At 36.8% G+C, this 15,609-nt stretch overlaps 2 protein-coding genes across 2 annotated transcripts in view; one reads left to right on the plus strand and one right to left on the minus strand.

Moving 5' to 3' along the window:
- jmjd1ca (jumonji domain containing 1Ca) overlaps positions 1 to 9,016 on the plus strand; it is a 67,584-nt gene extending 58,568 nt beyond the window's left edge. The window contains 16 exon segments of the mRNA XM_042742776.1: positions 435 to 636; positions 857 to 1,086; positions 1,186 to 1,338; positions 1,886 to 1,975; positions 2,092 to 2,216; positions 2,633 to 2,729; positions 3,936 to 4,093; positions 4,190 to 4,480; positions 4,767 to 4,935; positions 5,041 to 5,131; positions 5,693 to 5,823; positions 5,907 to 6,029; positions 6,500 to 6,639; positions 6,910 to 7,116; positions 7,253 to 7,384; positions 8,102 to 9,016. Coding sequence (XP_042598710.1) covers positions 435 to 636; positions 857 to 1,086; positions 1,186 to 1,338; positions 1,886 to 1,975; positions 2,092 to 2,216; positions 2,633 to 2,729; positions 3,936 to 4,093; positions 4,190 to 4,480; positions 4,767 to 4,935; positions 5,041 to 5,131; positions 5,693 to 5,823; positions 5,907 to 6,029; positions 6,500 to 6,639; positions 6,910 to 7,116; positions 7,253 to 7,384; positions 8,102 to 8,203 — 2,441 coding nt within the window. The 3' untranslated portion in view covers positions 8,204 to 9,016.
- Positions 9,017 to 9,846: 830 nt separating this feature from the next.
- nrbf2a (nuclear receptor binding factor 2a) lies at positions 9,847 to 11,931 on the minus strand. Its single transcript, XM_042743086.1, has 4 exons — positions 11,761 to 11,931; positions 11,448 to 11,543; positions 11,294 to 11,333; positions 9,847 to 10,414 (listed from the first exon to the last, which is right to left on the minus strand). The coding sequence occupies exons 2-4, from the start codon at positions 11,536 to 11,538 to the stop codon at positions 9,979 to 9,981; spliced, it is 567 nt and encodes a 188-aa protein (XP_042599020.1). The 5' UTR covers positions 11,539 to 11,543; positions 11,761 to 11,931; the 3' UTR covers positions 9,847 to 9,978.
- Between the last annotated feature and the right edge of the window lie 3,678 nt (positions 11,932 to 15,609).

Here is a 15,609-nt window from a genome sequence, read left to right on the forward strand (position 1 = left end):
ACAGAGAATGAGTGTCAATTATATTTTGTGTCAAATATAGTCAGTATGTTTATATTGCTTTATACTGGCTTTTTCACTTTTTTTTCCCATTTTTTTAATGCTTCTTTTTCAATCAAATGTTTCAGTATCAAGTCATCTCAAACCTGATTGGTCTTTATAGTAGATTATTCTCCAATGCCTAGGAAATATGAATAGGAAAATAATGCACCTTTGCAGTATTCAGTAATTTATCCGATATCAGCTGCGTTTAAGCAAGATTGAATGGCTGAATAATTATGCATACTGTGTGTTTCTGCCAAAATGTAACTGAGTATCAGTTTCACCATGGCATTCAGAACCGGGAATGAAAGCCATGACAATTCAGATCATGCATATTCAAACTAACACTGAGATACAAATTAGTACTTTGCTCAGCTATGTTATTTCTGTCTCAGATGGCATCCCTCGCTCTGTGCTGAAAGACTGGAGGAAGGTGAGGAAGCTCAAGCAAACTGGAGAAGCGTTCTTACAAGACGACTCGTGTGCAGAGATCGGGCCCAACGTGCAGAAGTGCAGAGAGTGTCGCTTGGATCGCTCACGTAAATCTCAGGAGCCTGCCATCTCACCCGTCTTCTGCCGATTTTACTACTTCCGACGGTCAGTCTTTAATGCTGTTGGCACTGTTCTTGGACATATGTGAACTCCCTGTGATGCACTTTATTTGGGGTTTATTTGTGTGTCATCATTGGTGCGATATTTACTCAAGACTTATGAAGTAATGCGGAGTACGACTTCAATGATATGCACTCAAGTTTGTTTAAAACTTGATAATCATATCCATCAAACTAGGAACTAATTCTTTGCCCATTCTCTTCAGTCTGTCGTACAGTAAGAACGGCGTTATCCGTGTGAATGGGTTTTCGGTGTCTGAGCAGACAGATGAGGAGGCGGTTACAGTGTGGACAGGAAGCTCAAAGGACGAGGAGGACAAGAAGATGAGAAAGATGGACCTTGAGACATCAAAATCCATCCTCGCACTCATCGGAGACCAGTTTTGCCAGCTCATAAAGACAGAGGACACTGCTTTCACCTGGGTCAAGAAAGACAGTATGTTTGTGTGGCATGATGAATACACCAAGTCTACTCCTTGTCATTTTGTCTTTTTCATCTTGGCCTGCTGTCTTCTTTCTCTTTTCCTCTCTCCAGCTCAGATCATGTGGAAGCGAGCAGTGAGAGGTGTGAGGGAGATGTGTGACGCGTGTGAGGCCACTCTTTTCAACATGCACTGGGCTTGTCATAAATGTGGCTTCGTGGTTTGCATGGACTGCTATAAAGCCAGAGAGAAGAAGAAAGCCAAAGGTCAGTTGCAAATGCATCACGGTTTTTCCATTTTTTTCACCTCTGTGGAAAAAAGCCAGCTTAGACTTTCCATTCTGATCCAAGGTGGTTAAGACTAGTTTGTTTTGGTCTAGCATGTTAAAAAATGAGTTGTTATTGTTTGTCCACCAACAAGGTCTTGCTAACAGGATTCCCATGGTCATGGAAAATATGGAAAAATTAAGAAATTTTAAAATTGTGATTTTCAGGATTAGAAAGGTGATGGAAATTGTTTTTATAAAAAAAACTACAGGTACATTTAAATTAAAATATAAAATGTAAATAAAAATTTCATCTAAATTGATCAAATACAATTTCTATAGACACTATAATTTTAAAAAATGCATTTTTATTTTAAAATATTATCCTTTATAAATTTCTCTTTGTGAGTGCAATATAAAATGTTTTTAAAATCCTTTCCACAAAATAGTGGAATAGTGGAAAACTGTGGGAAACCTGTTTTCAGTTTTAATGGTTAAGCTAGTTATTTAGTTTCTCTTTCCGACAATTTGTATGTTTTGTCGTTCAGATAAAGAACTGTATGTCTGGGTCCGATGTGTAAAGAACCAGCCACATGATTTTAAGAACTTAATGCCTACTCAGATTGTCCCAGAAACAGGTAAGCATAGATAAAGGTTTGTGTACTTATATGTCTCTAAACAGCAAATATGGTTTTGTGTCATCTTTGAATGTGTACCTGATAATAAAAGTAGTGCAATGCCATCTTTTCCTAAGCATTGACAGACATGCAGAGGTCTTTGCACTCAGTGAGAGAAAAGTTTGGAATCCCATCCCATTGTTCCTGCACTGACAGCAAAACCCACAACCCCAGCACAGCCACTACCAACGGACTCTCACCAGTAAGATGCCAACTTCACATTATGTACTGGCTTATTTATGTCCTGGCAAGTTTAGAGTTCCACTTTGCATTTACGTTTATGCATTTGGCAGACGCTTATTAGATTACATTCAAAGTATACAGTTTATTAGTACATAAATTACCTGGGAATCAAAACCATATCTTTGGCATTGGTAACACAATGCTCTACTGCATCGTGTCCAAAGCTGCTCCTGGAGGGCCATGGTCCTGCAGAGTTTAGCTCCAAACCTAAATAAAAACACACCTGAACCAGCTAATCAAGGTTTTCAGACACACTAGAAACTTCCAGGCAAGTGTGTTGGGGCTCAAATCTGGCTACAGCAATGTTTAGATGCATGTGAAGCTGAATAGTTGAATGAATTACATTTTATGAAAGAGTTTTTGGTGTGACATCAGCTTTCAGACACCGATCAGAGTGACTTGAAGAGCCGGCAGATCCCAGATCAACAGAAGAACTCGCATGTCACAGTGAAAGCACACACTGAGAAAAGAGGTAAGGAATGTCCTACACAAACACTCTAAACCAAACACATCATTCATCCATTCTGCACTCGTTTCTCTTTCATTTAAATATAGTCCACAACAAGCAATGCACAACTAGACATTTTATATGTTGTTTGTATTTTTTCACAACTAGTGCTGTCAAAATTAGAGCATTAATGAAGGCAATAAATTTTTTCCAGTTTAACGGCGTAAAAAATGTTGTCAGGCTACATGTCAGTAAACATTTTTTTTTTTTTCTGTCCTGTCAGCTGTTATACTGTGCTCGAAGCACATAGTGCATGCTCTTCAATTGCACACATAAATAGGGGGACGCACTCTGTAGCCTGTATTATTTTGTATTAAAGCGCAAATAAAACTACAAGCATGCGTGTCAGATCAGCTTCACGTTCAGCAGCGGCAGTTCTTAAAGTAATAGCAGCCAAATAACCTAATATCCCAGCTGCTGCGATGTCTGTTAATCGAAGAACAAAAGAAAAAAGAGGAAATAAGTTTTGAAGCTTTAAGGATTGATCTGTATTTAAGTTAAAATTTAGTGTTTGACAAACTTTTTCTGTATATACTTACTGAAAGGCACAGGTAAATACAGTATGACATTTTTATAATGGGTTTATGTGAAGATTGAAGTCTTATAACTGTTCAAATCGATAGCTCTCATTTATACAGTGACATTAATATAGTCAACATTACATATAGGCATTGGTTAAATATAAGGGGGAAAAAAGAATTTCATAGAGACATCAGTATTGGTTTTAGTGATACTCACCTTCTGTCATAAAAAAAGGGATGCCATTAAACAAATATAAAAAATATACTGTCTTTATGTTGTTTCTACATTAATTTGAAGATTGAATGTGAAATTATTGCAGTATAAAAGTGTATTTAAAAACTTTACTGTTAGGTGGGATTAATCATGATTAATTTCAAAAATTAGTTAATTAGTTAATTTTTTTTAATTGATTGACATCACCATTCACAACATGAAGGTAGCCCTGCCAACCATGAAATGTCATTGGTCCAAAATATGTCCTCCACATAGTGTATTAAACCTCAGATGTGTTGTGTGAGGCTGTGTTTGTGTCACTTTATTTTTGCCGCTGGTAATTTCCTAATTTGCCTGGTTTTGACACAACTCTGGCTAATTCTGTGTACTTTCTGAATAAAATGCTCTTGACGTGTTGTTTCCTCTTGTTTATAGAGAAGGCAAGGTGTGATGGTATTGAAGCTCACAGTAGGAAGTCCACGAGCCCCGAGCAAGGATCAACATTGCGTGACCTTTTGACCTCCACAGCTGGAAAGTTGCGTCTCGGGGCCACTGGAGGTGCTTTTGCACCAGTTTACAACTTGTCTGAACAGGTTAGCGTTATATAGACTGGTAAATACAAGAATATAAGATGATGATGATAACTAAACTAGTTGTATGACTTGTAACAAACTCTATTCATGCTTCAGGTAGCCCAAAAGACTCGCGTGCCCAACATCCTGGATGACATCATTGCTTCTGTAGTAGAAAATAAGATTCCTGCTACAAAGATGGCCAGGGTGGGGCTGAATCAGGATTCGCTGCCAGAAGGGGAGGCGGGGCAGCGGCCAGAGGGTGTGAAGCTTGATGAAAGCCTATTGGCTGATCACCACACCATTGTCCCTCACGATTGGCTAGGAAACCACCGGCTGCTTTGGCTCAAAGATCACCTTCACCAAGGCAACCAAAGACTGTTCAAAGAGAACTGGACACAAGAGCAGGTTTGTAATGCTCACGCTAGTAGAGTATTAACTATATCTCTACAGATACTGGGTGAAAAGGAAATTAACTCATAAGAGAAGTTACAGTGAATTACAGTTTTACTTTCTGTAAAAATTAGGATTGACAGGATGAAACCTCTTGAGATTTATTTACCTAAAAGTAACCACTGATTTTGATTATTTTAAACTAAGACATTCAAAGGGGCTTCTTGGATGAAAACACAAAGTAAAAAGAATCTTCATATTGTATGCTTCTGAAGCTGTAGTTGGTTTAATGTCTCTTTAGCCAGTGCTGGTGTCCGGATTGCACAAGAGTTTGAATGCTAATCTGTGGAAGCCTGAGCACTTCAGCCGTGAGTTCTCCAGCCTTCATAGTGACCTCTACAATTGCAGAGATGGGAGCGTCACAAACTCCAAGGTCAAGGAGTTCTGGGATGGTTTTGAAGATGTGTCAAGTGAGTGATTAAGTACTTAAAATTCTATTCTGATTTGCTGAATATGATTTTGCTGTTTGACTCTGGACTAAATGTTATTTGCATTCTTGTGTATGTGACCCACAGAGAGACCTAAATCTGATAAAGGGGAGTCAGTGGTGTATAGACTGAAAGACTGGCCATCAGGGGAGGAGTTTTTGGCCCTCATGCCTGCCAGGTATTGCCACCCTTGGAAACATTTGAAGCATATGTTGTCTTTCAGACTTCACTAGAATTTGCATAGAATACCACTTTGTACTGCTAATGCTTCCTCGATTTGAATAAACTTTCACCAGTATTTGAATAAACCTCTTCTCAAGCTTGGAACTTGGAGATGTAGAAAAAGAGTACAAGAAGTTCAAGAAATAAAGACGTTTGAATTTCTCCATAGAGAAATAGATTTCTAGTGATAAATGACAGTCAGTCTTCCAGTTAATGAAAAATGCAGAATTGCTCTTTATTTTTTACACATACGTCCATCAGATTCTACATTGATTCTTGATTTGAAAATAAATTGGAATTAAAATCACAAAAAACATGCTTAAATTGTATTAAACCATCAAGTCACTTTAAACCACACAATTATAAAGTAAACACCATTGTACTCCTTATTATGATGTGTAATGCTATTCTATATTTTCATTTAAAAAAAAAAATCACATTGTTTTATGGTGTGTAATGAGGTTTTATATTTTTGAGACAAGGGAATTTGATGATGTAATGCTTTCCCCCACCTCAGATATCATGATGTGATGAAGTCTTTGCCGGTACCAGAGTACACAGACCCAGAGGCACATCTGAACCTGGCCTCACATCTGCCTTCCTTCTTCATTCGACCTGACCTTGGTCCTCGCCTCTGCTGCGCCCACGGTATTCTTTCTTTCCTGTACTTACTGACAGTGCTGTTGTGCACTTTGTTATGCAATGGACCTTATGTTCCAGTGTTTGTTCAGGTGTAACAACATGTCCAGAACAAGACTTCGGGACAAGCAATCTACATGTTGAAATCTCAGACACCATGAGTATTCTGGTATATGTCGGGGTGGCCAAAGGAAACGGAGCCTCATCCAAAGCAGGTACTTGTACATAAACATGATATTGTAGCACTGATGTTTTCCTCTAAAATTTATTTTGCCTTAGTAGGTTTGCATATAGATTATTTAACAGTAAAGTTATTTGATTTGTAAGAGATGCGGATCTTGATGCAAAGACATTCTGTGTATGGATTTTGAAAATAGGATGACTCAACAGTCAATAGTTGTACATTAATACATTCATTGACTGTGTGAGATCATTGCTGCCATAATGCCTCTTTTAAAGCTATTTGAATGTTGATTAATGGAAAAAAATGTTTTTTGTTTACTAGACTCAGGCTTGAGATTTGCCTCTCAGCAGTATACTAACATTATTAGAGTCTTGGAAATTGCTGAAATAAAAAAATTATTGGTGTCCTTTAAAATGCCACCATAAGAACTTTTATGGAACATTGTGAGCAATAATTTGTGTGTAAGATTGCATTAATTTTGCTGTCAAACCCTTGTGATAGGGGTACTAAAGCTCTTGGAAGGAGAAGTTCTGGATGAGAGTGTAAAGAAACGACTGAAAGACCCTAAAGAGACACCAGGTGCTCTGTGGCACATCTACATGAGTAAAGACCTACAAAAGATACAGGAGTTTCTACAAAAGGTACTGCACTCCTTGATCATGTAAAGCTTATGAGCTTATTTAATTGCTGGTATGGGGTGAGTTGTCCTATATAGTTGTGGTTCAGTATGGTGTGCCACAAGGCTCTGTCTTGTGCCCATTGTTGTTCTCCCTGTTGATGCTCCTAAAACCATCCGTTAGCTTTATATTTCATCTAGATTAAATTAGTTCACTAAACAAATATTGCTGTTTTATTAGACCCCCCCCCCCCATCAATGAGAATATGATATTTATGCTTCTGTGTGTTTGCAGATCACTGCTGAGCAGCAGACTGAAGCGGATCCAGAGGCAGACTCTGACTCAGAGTGGGACGGTGATTCCGACCTCCTGCGTGAAGGCGGCTGGTATCTGAGCCCCAGACTGAGGCAGAGGCTTAAGGATGAATATGGCATAGAGAGCCGCACACTCCTCCAGTTCCATGGAGATGCTGTTATCATCCCTGCTGGAGCTCTGCACCAGGTACATTACCACCCTCACATTAGCAGCTACATCCTCCTAAAGCAGTCCATCCTTGGGAAGGGATGACTGCATTCCTAACGCTGTCACTCCACCAGATGTTCAGTATTCAATATTTTTGCATACTGTGTGTTTTTAGGTGATGAATCTACACAGTTGCATCCAAGTGAATGTGGATTTTGTGTCCCCTGAACATGCGCACAACTCCTATTATCTAACCCAAGAGCTCCGCCCTCTCAAAGACCAAATGAACTATGAAGACAAACTCCAGGTACCTCCATCTACCTACTGTGACTTGTTTTGTTGATCATTTAGTAACCATTTCTGCTGCATCATCCTGGTAACCCTACCCACAGTGTAATCTCATTGGTCCAAAATCACGCTTCACATAACGTTACTTTCTGATTTGTTGTGTGGCATTGTGTCTCACAGCATTTTTACTTTACTCTCTGGAATAAAGGCTGGATACGCCAGTCTTTCGACCCGATTTACAGTCTGGAGGAGTCACAGAAAACTGCATAGTGTATGATGGACACAGACTTTCATTTTCTAGCTTAAGACTATGATTTCATCCTGTCAGAGGATGTTTGATATTTTGCACTGATTTTAGAACACACTGTTTTCAGTTCTCCTGCATCTCCTAACAATGAGGCACATGTGGAGGCTTGCAATTTTGTTGTGCTTGGAACGATTTGAACATCTGGCAGTGTGTGAACCTCAATCGTTTAGTGTATAATTCCCAGTTTTTTCCGTTCTAGCCATTTAAAAAGTCGGCAAGTGTAATATATCTAGTGTTTTAAATTCTGTTCAGAATTTAAGTCATATAGTGTATTCCAGTTTTTTTTTTTTTTGTGGCATGTACCCAAAAATTTCGTTAAGTTGATACTATAATGTTTTATTGTGTTCCCATGTGTAAATGAGCAAATGAGCCAAATCTGTAAGTAAAATCTGATTCCACAATATCTTTTCATCCCTCTTGATTGTTCAGGTGAAGAACATCTTTTATCACTCTGTGAAAGATGCTGTAGCCACACTGAGGAACCATTTGAAGGAGAAGAACACAGACGATGTGAAACAGGAGGAGTCCTGACAATGCATCTCTGTCCAAACCCTTGGAGCATTAAGACAATCCCAGGATTCTCCAACAAGAAATATCTTAGATGTGATTCTAACTAAATGGGCCACTCTACAAGATTCTGTGACTTCCTCTATGATGTCACTGTCTTCTCTTTGATTTTATTCTCTTTGATCTTCCCCATCATGTCTTCCTGCATGGACAGGAAGCGTAGTAAGGGGTGGAGGTACGACAGAGAGATAAAAGTAGTACACTGTGCTCTCAAAACAGGTGCAATGAACTTCAAAGCCCATCACTTCCACTTGCTGCACAGGCAGAAGACCATGGAAAACCTTTAGAAAGAGCGACACTAGCAAATACATGTTTTTCCAAAAGGCGATAATGATTCACGACATGTTCTTTATTACTAGTTGTTGCACTGCAAAGTGTTCAACATGTTGTCATGCTGTGTTTTGGACAGTTTTAGAGAGCAGCGATTCCAACACAATCATAGCAGCATTCCATCACATCAGCAGCTGCCAAATGGACAGGTTTTATTATGTTTAAGCAACATTAAATTATTTAGTTTGGCAAACATTCACTGTGCAGAGGGCAAATAATAAAGAATTACAGTTTATTCAGTTTGTTTAAAAAAAAAAGATCTTGTGACATTTTCAGCTGAAATGTAATATGTAAATAGCAGAATATACATATATAAATATATATTAATTATGATTTTCTATAACATGGTGTGCTTTATTTGCTGTATGTGTTGTTTGCTACTGTATGTACATTGAAGTTAAAGAGATGTTTTACATTTTCCATTAAAAATGGAATAATCAAAATAGATTTGTCTGTCATGCCTGTTTACGTGATCCAATCATATCCATTAAAAGATTTAATTGGTTTTCTAGGTTATTTAAAGGTGATGTATGGAAGTTTTTCACTCTACTAAAGCATAACAATACCATAATATGTTTGCAGATATTTAAGAAACATGCTAAGTTAACATACTTATTTATCTGAAAAACAATGCTACAGTCAGTTATTCTTTGAAAAACCCGCCCACTGCCAGTTTACCCCGGGTTGCCAGTTGGCTTAAAATAAAGCGGATTTCATTTCATTCATCGTCAAGTGCGCTCGTTCCTGTTTGTGTCGTCAATCTGGCAACCTACATGTGCTCAAGTCTGAGGAAGAGAGGCCTGGTGAAAAAAACCCTCTCCAATATTTAGATTTTGGACTGCAATACCTAGTTCAACCACTCGGTGTCTATCCTACATATACAGCACCTTTAAAGGGATAGTCCAGTCAAAATCATTTTTTTACTTAACCTGGTCTTGGCTAAATGCTGTCTGACCTCTCTTTTCACACCACAAAAGGAGAAATTAATAGGAAATTGCTTAGTAAGACTAGGAGCATGTATGTAAAAAGTAAATAAACTGGGTACTTTGACCCAATATTGAATCTACAGTACACACAGTAAAACCAAAAGTTGGAATAATTTAATTTTTTTTGTTTGGTTGTTTTTGAAAGAAGTTTTTTCAAGGCTGCATTTATTAGCTAAAAAAAAGGAAAAAAAAAACGTAATATCGTGAAATATTAAAATTTAAAAGAATGTTTTGTATTTAAATATATAAGCATTTTCAGCATCATTACTCCAGTATTCAGTGTCACATGATCCTTCAGAAATCAGTCTAATATTCCAATTTAATGCCCAAGAAACATTTCTTCTTCAGATTGAGACAATAGCCAAAAAAAAAAAAAGTCGTAATTATCCAATCTTTTGAGCAGTGCTGTAGGTGGATGCAGGTCTAGCTGTCATTTGCCGTCTTCAGCAGCAGCTGGATCTCCTGCTGGAGGTTAGGAGGCACGTTCAGGAGCCTCATGCCCAGCGGCAAAGGCTGATCTAGAGAAGCCTGAGGGCTCTGATGCTCCTCATACAGCTCTCTCTTCAGACTAGCATTCTCTGCCTTCAGTTTCTCATGCTCCTCCAGCAACCGCTTGTTCTCCAGCAGCAGAACCACCACGAGCTCCCGCAGGTCAGCGGTGGCAGTGCTCTGCTCTTCCAGCCGAGTCTTGTCGTCTTTGGCAGCCTTCCAGCCGAGTGGAGGACTTTGGAGGGCTGTTATCGGGGCTGAGGTGTGTTTTGAAGAGCTGACCAAGGGTCTAGTGTGTTTGCGGCTCATCTTGATCAGTCGCTGCTGTTGGAGATGTCTGTCCCTCTGCGGCTCTAAAGACAGTCGTACCGATAGAAAATGTGATAATTGTTCAAATGTAGGCTGTGCTTTTCTGAAAGAAAAGCTACATGAGAGTACAAATGTGTAGGCTACATTACATTAAAGAACAAGTGTTCCTTTTCATTCACAATAGCTTATAAAGTATATGGAAGACCTTTTAAAACCATTATATAGCTCTGGTACAGTACAAATTCAGGAGCGGTACATTACTGTAGGCAACCTCCTTAAAGATGACAACACAACGACAGCAGCTGCCTGCAGATTTTATGTATTATTTGACTTGTTCAGATTCATTTAAAAATTAATAAACACATATGTGATTTTAGAATACAATATTTTTTCTCCTAGAAGGCTTTTCAGGTTATGTTGATATGATGTTGATACATACTAATAAACAACAGACATTTTTAGAGTACATCTTTGCAATCCATGCACAATCTTTGTATTGCAAGTAGAATCTGAAACATATTTACAGCAATTACCTTATCTAAATCAATTCTGTAGATTTTTTCCTAAATTTTTCAGAAAAAAAATGAGGAAAAAAAACATTCTGCAGATTCCATTTTGACCTGTCAATAAATTACACACATATATATATATATATATATATATATATATATATATATATATATATATATATATTTAAATACTATATTCAACTACTACCATGCTTAACCTTTTTAAAATCACTTTCACTTTGTATTTGAATATTAAAATGTACATTACTCAGCATGTATCATTACATTATACTTTTTTTTTTCTCTTTCGATTTGCTGGCATGAGGGTTGGAGGATTGTTCTCTGAAATGTGAACGCTTGGCTGATGATTGAGACATGCCAGACTGCAGGAATAGAGTCACGCCTGTCTGCCAGACACGAGCTGTTTCACCTGTTCACTCTGTGTCACTGACCAGGCCTCTGTCAACAGCTCTGAGCAGAAAGAAACAAAAACAGATTCATTCACTCCTTCATTCATCTTCATGCCATCACTATTATCTATGTGTGCTTGCTCTTAAGAGAACAAAAGGGGGTTCATTGATTCACCTGCTGCTTTACTATGGCATAACTTTTCCTTTGCAACCAACTGATCTGCCTTTCGGCCAAAATGATGGGTCTGTGCATAAACAACTGTCATGCTTTCTGGGAAATACAGTTACAGGATTTAAATCATAAAGATGATGCTTGAGTCTTCAAACAGTGACTAATACCACAAACATTAAATCAAAAATAGCACATGCCAGTTATTACATTTCATCATTCTTAAGATTAAATCCTGCAAGTCAGTTAATGATTTTGGTTATGAGAAATATTTGTTAATCCTCTCTTTTTGTGTGTGTGTGGGGTGTCTTGTATTTACCTGTGAAAGCTCAAGTAACCACATGTTGCCAGAACATTTCATATTATACTGTGATTAAAAAAAATAATGTCCATTACTTCCATTTCTCTTTCACCCAGCAGACAGACAGCAGCTCGCGCAACTTCACGAGCGGTTTGCAGTGACGCGACACGTGTTTGAGTGACTTCACAGTGTATGACGCCATCTGCCGGACAACACAGAAACGTCACGGATCTCTTATCACAAACAGACGTTGATAAGAAACCAGCGTCACGTGCTCAAATACTATGGAAGGCTTAGTTTAGATGAGCAGCAGTGCGTCACGCGCGTCACAGATCATGTATCTCAGACTGCATTTCAAACATACTGTGACAGAGTTTAAATAGTGTAACAGTTAAAGACATTAAATATCTTTTGGATTAGGAGTAATAGTTTAAGAGAAGTATAAGTAGATGAGAGTTGTTCCAATGCATGTATTTTCTTTTAGTCTCTTTTCATGTGTTATTTGTCTGATTGATTTGGTCATTTAGAGGCTATATGGTGATTTTTTTGTGCATGTGCTCATTCACTGGGGGTGGATGTTTTGTCTTTGACCGTTCAAAGAATGGTTTGAGGAGCCCTGAGCAATATCTGCTGACTGAACAGGACAAGGCTGAACATCTGAAACCAGACATAACATTAACAACATTTAATTAACTCAGCTTCTGTCATTCATGTTCTGAAACTGAAACACATGCTTCTTTCACACAGATGAACAATGAGAGCGCCGCTGGTATTTCAGCTCATCTGAGGATCCAGGCTCCCCGTCCTCTCCGTGCTGCTGCTCTCTGTCTTTGTCTCTTGCTGATGTCATGGGCAATACCATCAAGCTATAGGGGCTTGCTCATCCATCTTCCTGCTCTTTCCTCCTACGCACGGGGAATTCTGCATGATGGGGGTTCACTGATCCCTGAGAAAAAGCTTCTTATCCAGAAATACTTGGCCTGGGTTATTATTGTATGCCTACATCTGCTTAGAATTTGTTAAAATGATTCAACAATTCATCAGATATGACTACAAAATTGGATTCAGCATTCAGTATATATACTATATATATATATATATATATATATATATATATATATATATATATATATATATATATATATATGTATATATGAAACAACATTTCTAAGTTAGTTATATTATGTAGTTAGTAATATTTAGTACTAAATTTATACTACAATGGAAACAGATTTAGAAAAATATATAATTATATAAATTAGATATTTATATAGAATTTATAGAATTTTTATAATAATTATATATAAAATATAAAAAATAAATTAAAGCTAAAGAGAAATATTATATATATATATATATATATATAAAAAATTGTGAACTTTTTAAACTTTAAAAAAAATATTTTTGGTAATTGATTTAAAGCCTACTAACTGAAATAAAAAGTACTAAAATGACTAAAATAGAATTTTATTATATATATATATATATGTAATACACACACATATATACATATATAAATCAAATATAAAAAATAAATTTAAGCTAAAAAGAAATATAAAAGAAAACCTAATAAAAATAAAAGCACTAAACTAAAAGTCAAATTAAAATGAAAACTGAAAATATAAAAAATAAAAGCTTATTAAAATAATAAAAAATAAAAGAATATGAAACACTGATATAACACATTTTAAAAAGTATTTTGGGTATGAACATTTGTATGAACCTTATTAATTTTAGTTTTTAATTCAAATTCAAATGACACGTTGCATGAACTCTTATTTAATTTAGTCACCCTTCTGATTTTATAACAAAACTGTTATAAAAAAGTACATTACATATGAGCATCTGTGCAACATTCACTCTGCCATATTTTATACGGACTGACACTAAATAAATTACAGTCTATTGCACGTCAAGTAAAGAACTAATGATTCTGGTATAGTAGTGACATTAGCACAGTTTCACTTAAGACAAATAATATGTATAGCTTCACTTCCTAATTGTTAATTACAGACTGTCCCTTGTTCTCTGGCAGTGGATTAAACAGTAATTTAGTTGCTGTATCATCTCCAGCTCTAGGCATGTAAGCGGTTTTTTTTTGTGGTTCTGTTGGATGGCGATTCTGAAACATCAGCCAAAATCTTAATGACAAAAAAACATTCAACCCTGACAATGTTTGCCCAAACAAATTACACTTACTATAAAAACGCAGGTAAGTAAATCGAGTAAATAGATTAGGCTAATGTCTGAGATTTTAGGGTTTTTTATATAATTATCAGTATTTATAAAGCTCTCCAGTCAGGTGTTTACATCAAAAATATGAAAAAGTGATCAAAACTGAAAAGTAAGACAATGGTGTAGTAATCTGGGTTGTTCCCAGCAAACATAGAATGTTCTCCTTCCGTTCTGACAACCTAAAAACAATGTTCTATTTCCATCTATAACCTCCAAAACATGTTCTCAGAACATTCCGGGAATCAAAAACGAACATTCTCTTCACTGGTGTGTTGTTGCTCTGGACCCCATCACTTGAGGGTCAGCTGTTCAGATGAGAGTTACACGCTTAAACCAAACACTCACACCTACAAAGAGACGCTCTCTGGCCCAATCCGCTGGCCTCCCCAAATCTCTCTCATTACCATACCAGCTCCAGTTTCGAATGTGTTTGGAGGTGGGAACAAGTGCATTGTCCGCTTGTTTGATTGGTTTCTGAATGAATGGAAGAGCTCCTCTGAGAGATGTAGAGGACTACATGTTATCAGTGTCGGCCGTGAAGAACCCAGACCAGAGAAAAGCTCAACGCTGGTCATGAAAACCAAACACATCATCAGAATAAAGCAGCCAACAATAATAATAATTAAAAAACCCACCAAATAATTGTGCAATGTTGAAGGAGTGTATGGCTGTGAGAACTGTTTGGGTTTTTTTCTTGAGAATTAAGACTGGGGAAAAAACTATTTGGATTTAATTTTTTCTAAAAGATATACATTCAAAAGTTTAGGGTCAGTACTTTTTTTTTTAAATGAATGATTAATTCATTTCAGCTAGAACTATCAAAATGTGACAGTAAAAGACATTTATAACATTAAAAAAGATTTATATTTCTAATAAATGTTGTTCTTTTGAACTTTCTATTCACCAGAGGAATCCTATATATATATATATATATATCATGGTTCCATCAAAAATATAAAGCAGCACAGCTGTTTTTAACATTGATAATAATAAGAAATGATTCTTAATTATCAAATCAGCATATTAGCATGATTTCTGAAGGATCATGTGACACTGAAGACTGCTGAAAATTCAGCTTTGCATCACAGGAGTAAATTTTAAAATACGTAAAATAAAATAAAAATAAAAAAAAATTTTGATGGAAATAATATTTCACAATATTATTTTTTTCTGTAAAATCTGACCAAACTTTTAAATGCTCATTTTCAAATGTAAGAAAATTAAGCGTCTCTTTCTTTGTGAATAAAACAACTGATGATGTAAGTGATCAGTTATTAAAACTTGAAATTAATTTCTTTGGCTAGATTCAATAAATACATGAGATACATGTGGAAGTGTGTACAGACCTAAAGGGGTAATTTAACAGAGGCGTGTTGTGTTATAAAAAAGGAATAATGAGATTTGGAGAAATCACAGAGTGACGTTTGATTAATCGTCGTGTGCAGGGGTCACCGAACCCCCATGCAACACCAAAGCCAACGCAAACAAAATGAGCTGTGAACCCATCCCAACGTGGCGCTGCGTGGGCGTGCGAGGCACAGAGGGCATAAGAGGGGCACAAAGGGATGGGGGTACTAAACAACCCGCCAAAATCTACCATCTGCTATGAAGATTCATTCACTTTATTTAACA

Source organism: Cyprinus carpio, chromosome B17 (genome assembly GCF_018340385.1).
Source record: "Cyprinus carpio isolate SPL01 chromosome B17, ASM1834038v1, whole genome shotgun sequence".
In the NCBI taxonomy this organism is placed as follows: Eukaryota; Metazoa; Chordata; class Actinopteri; order Cypriniformes; family Cyprinidae; genus Cyprinus; species Cyprinus carpio.

What these genes read in the sequence shown, in the direction of transcription:
- nrbf2a (XM_042743086.1), bottom strand. Translation starts at nt 11,538, where the DNA reads ATGACAGTTGTTTATGCACAGACCCATCATTTTGGCCGAAAGGCAGAT. An exon ending in ATGCCATAGTAAAGCAGCAG is followed by an intron (nt 11,334 to 11,447) that starts GTGAATCAATGA and finishes CTTTCTGCTCAG; the next exon opens with AGCTGTTGACAGAGGCCTGG. An exon ending in TCAGTGACACAGAGTGAACA is followed by an intron (nt 10,415 to 11,293) that starts GGTGAAACAGCT and finishes ACATTTTCTATC; the next exon opens with GGTACGACTGTCTTTAGAGC.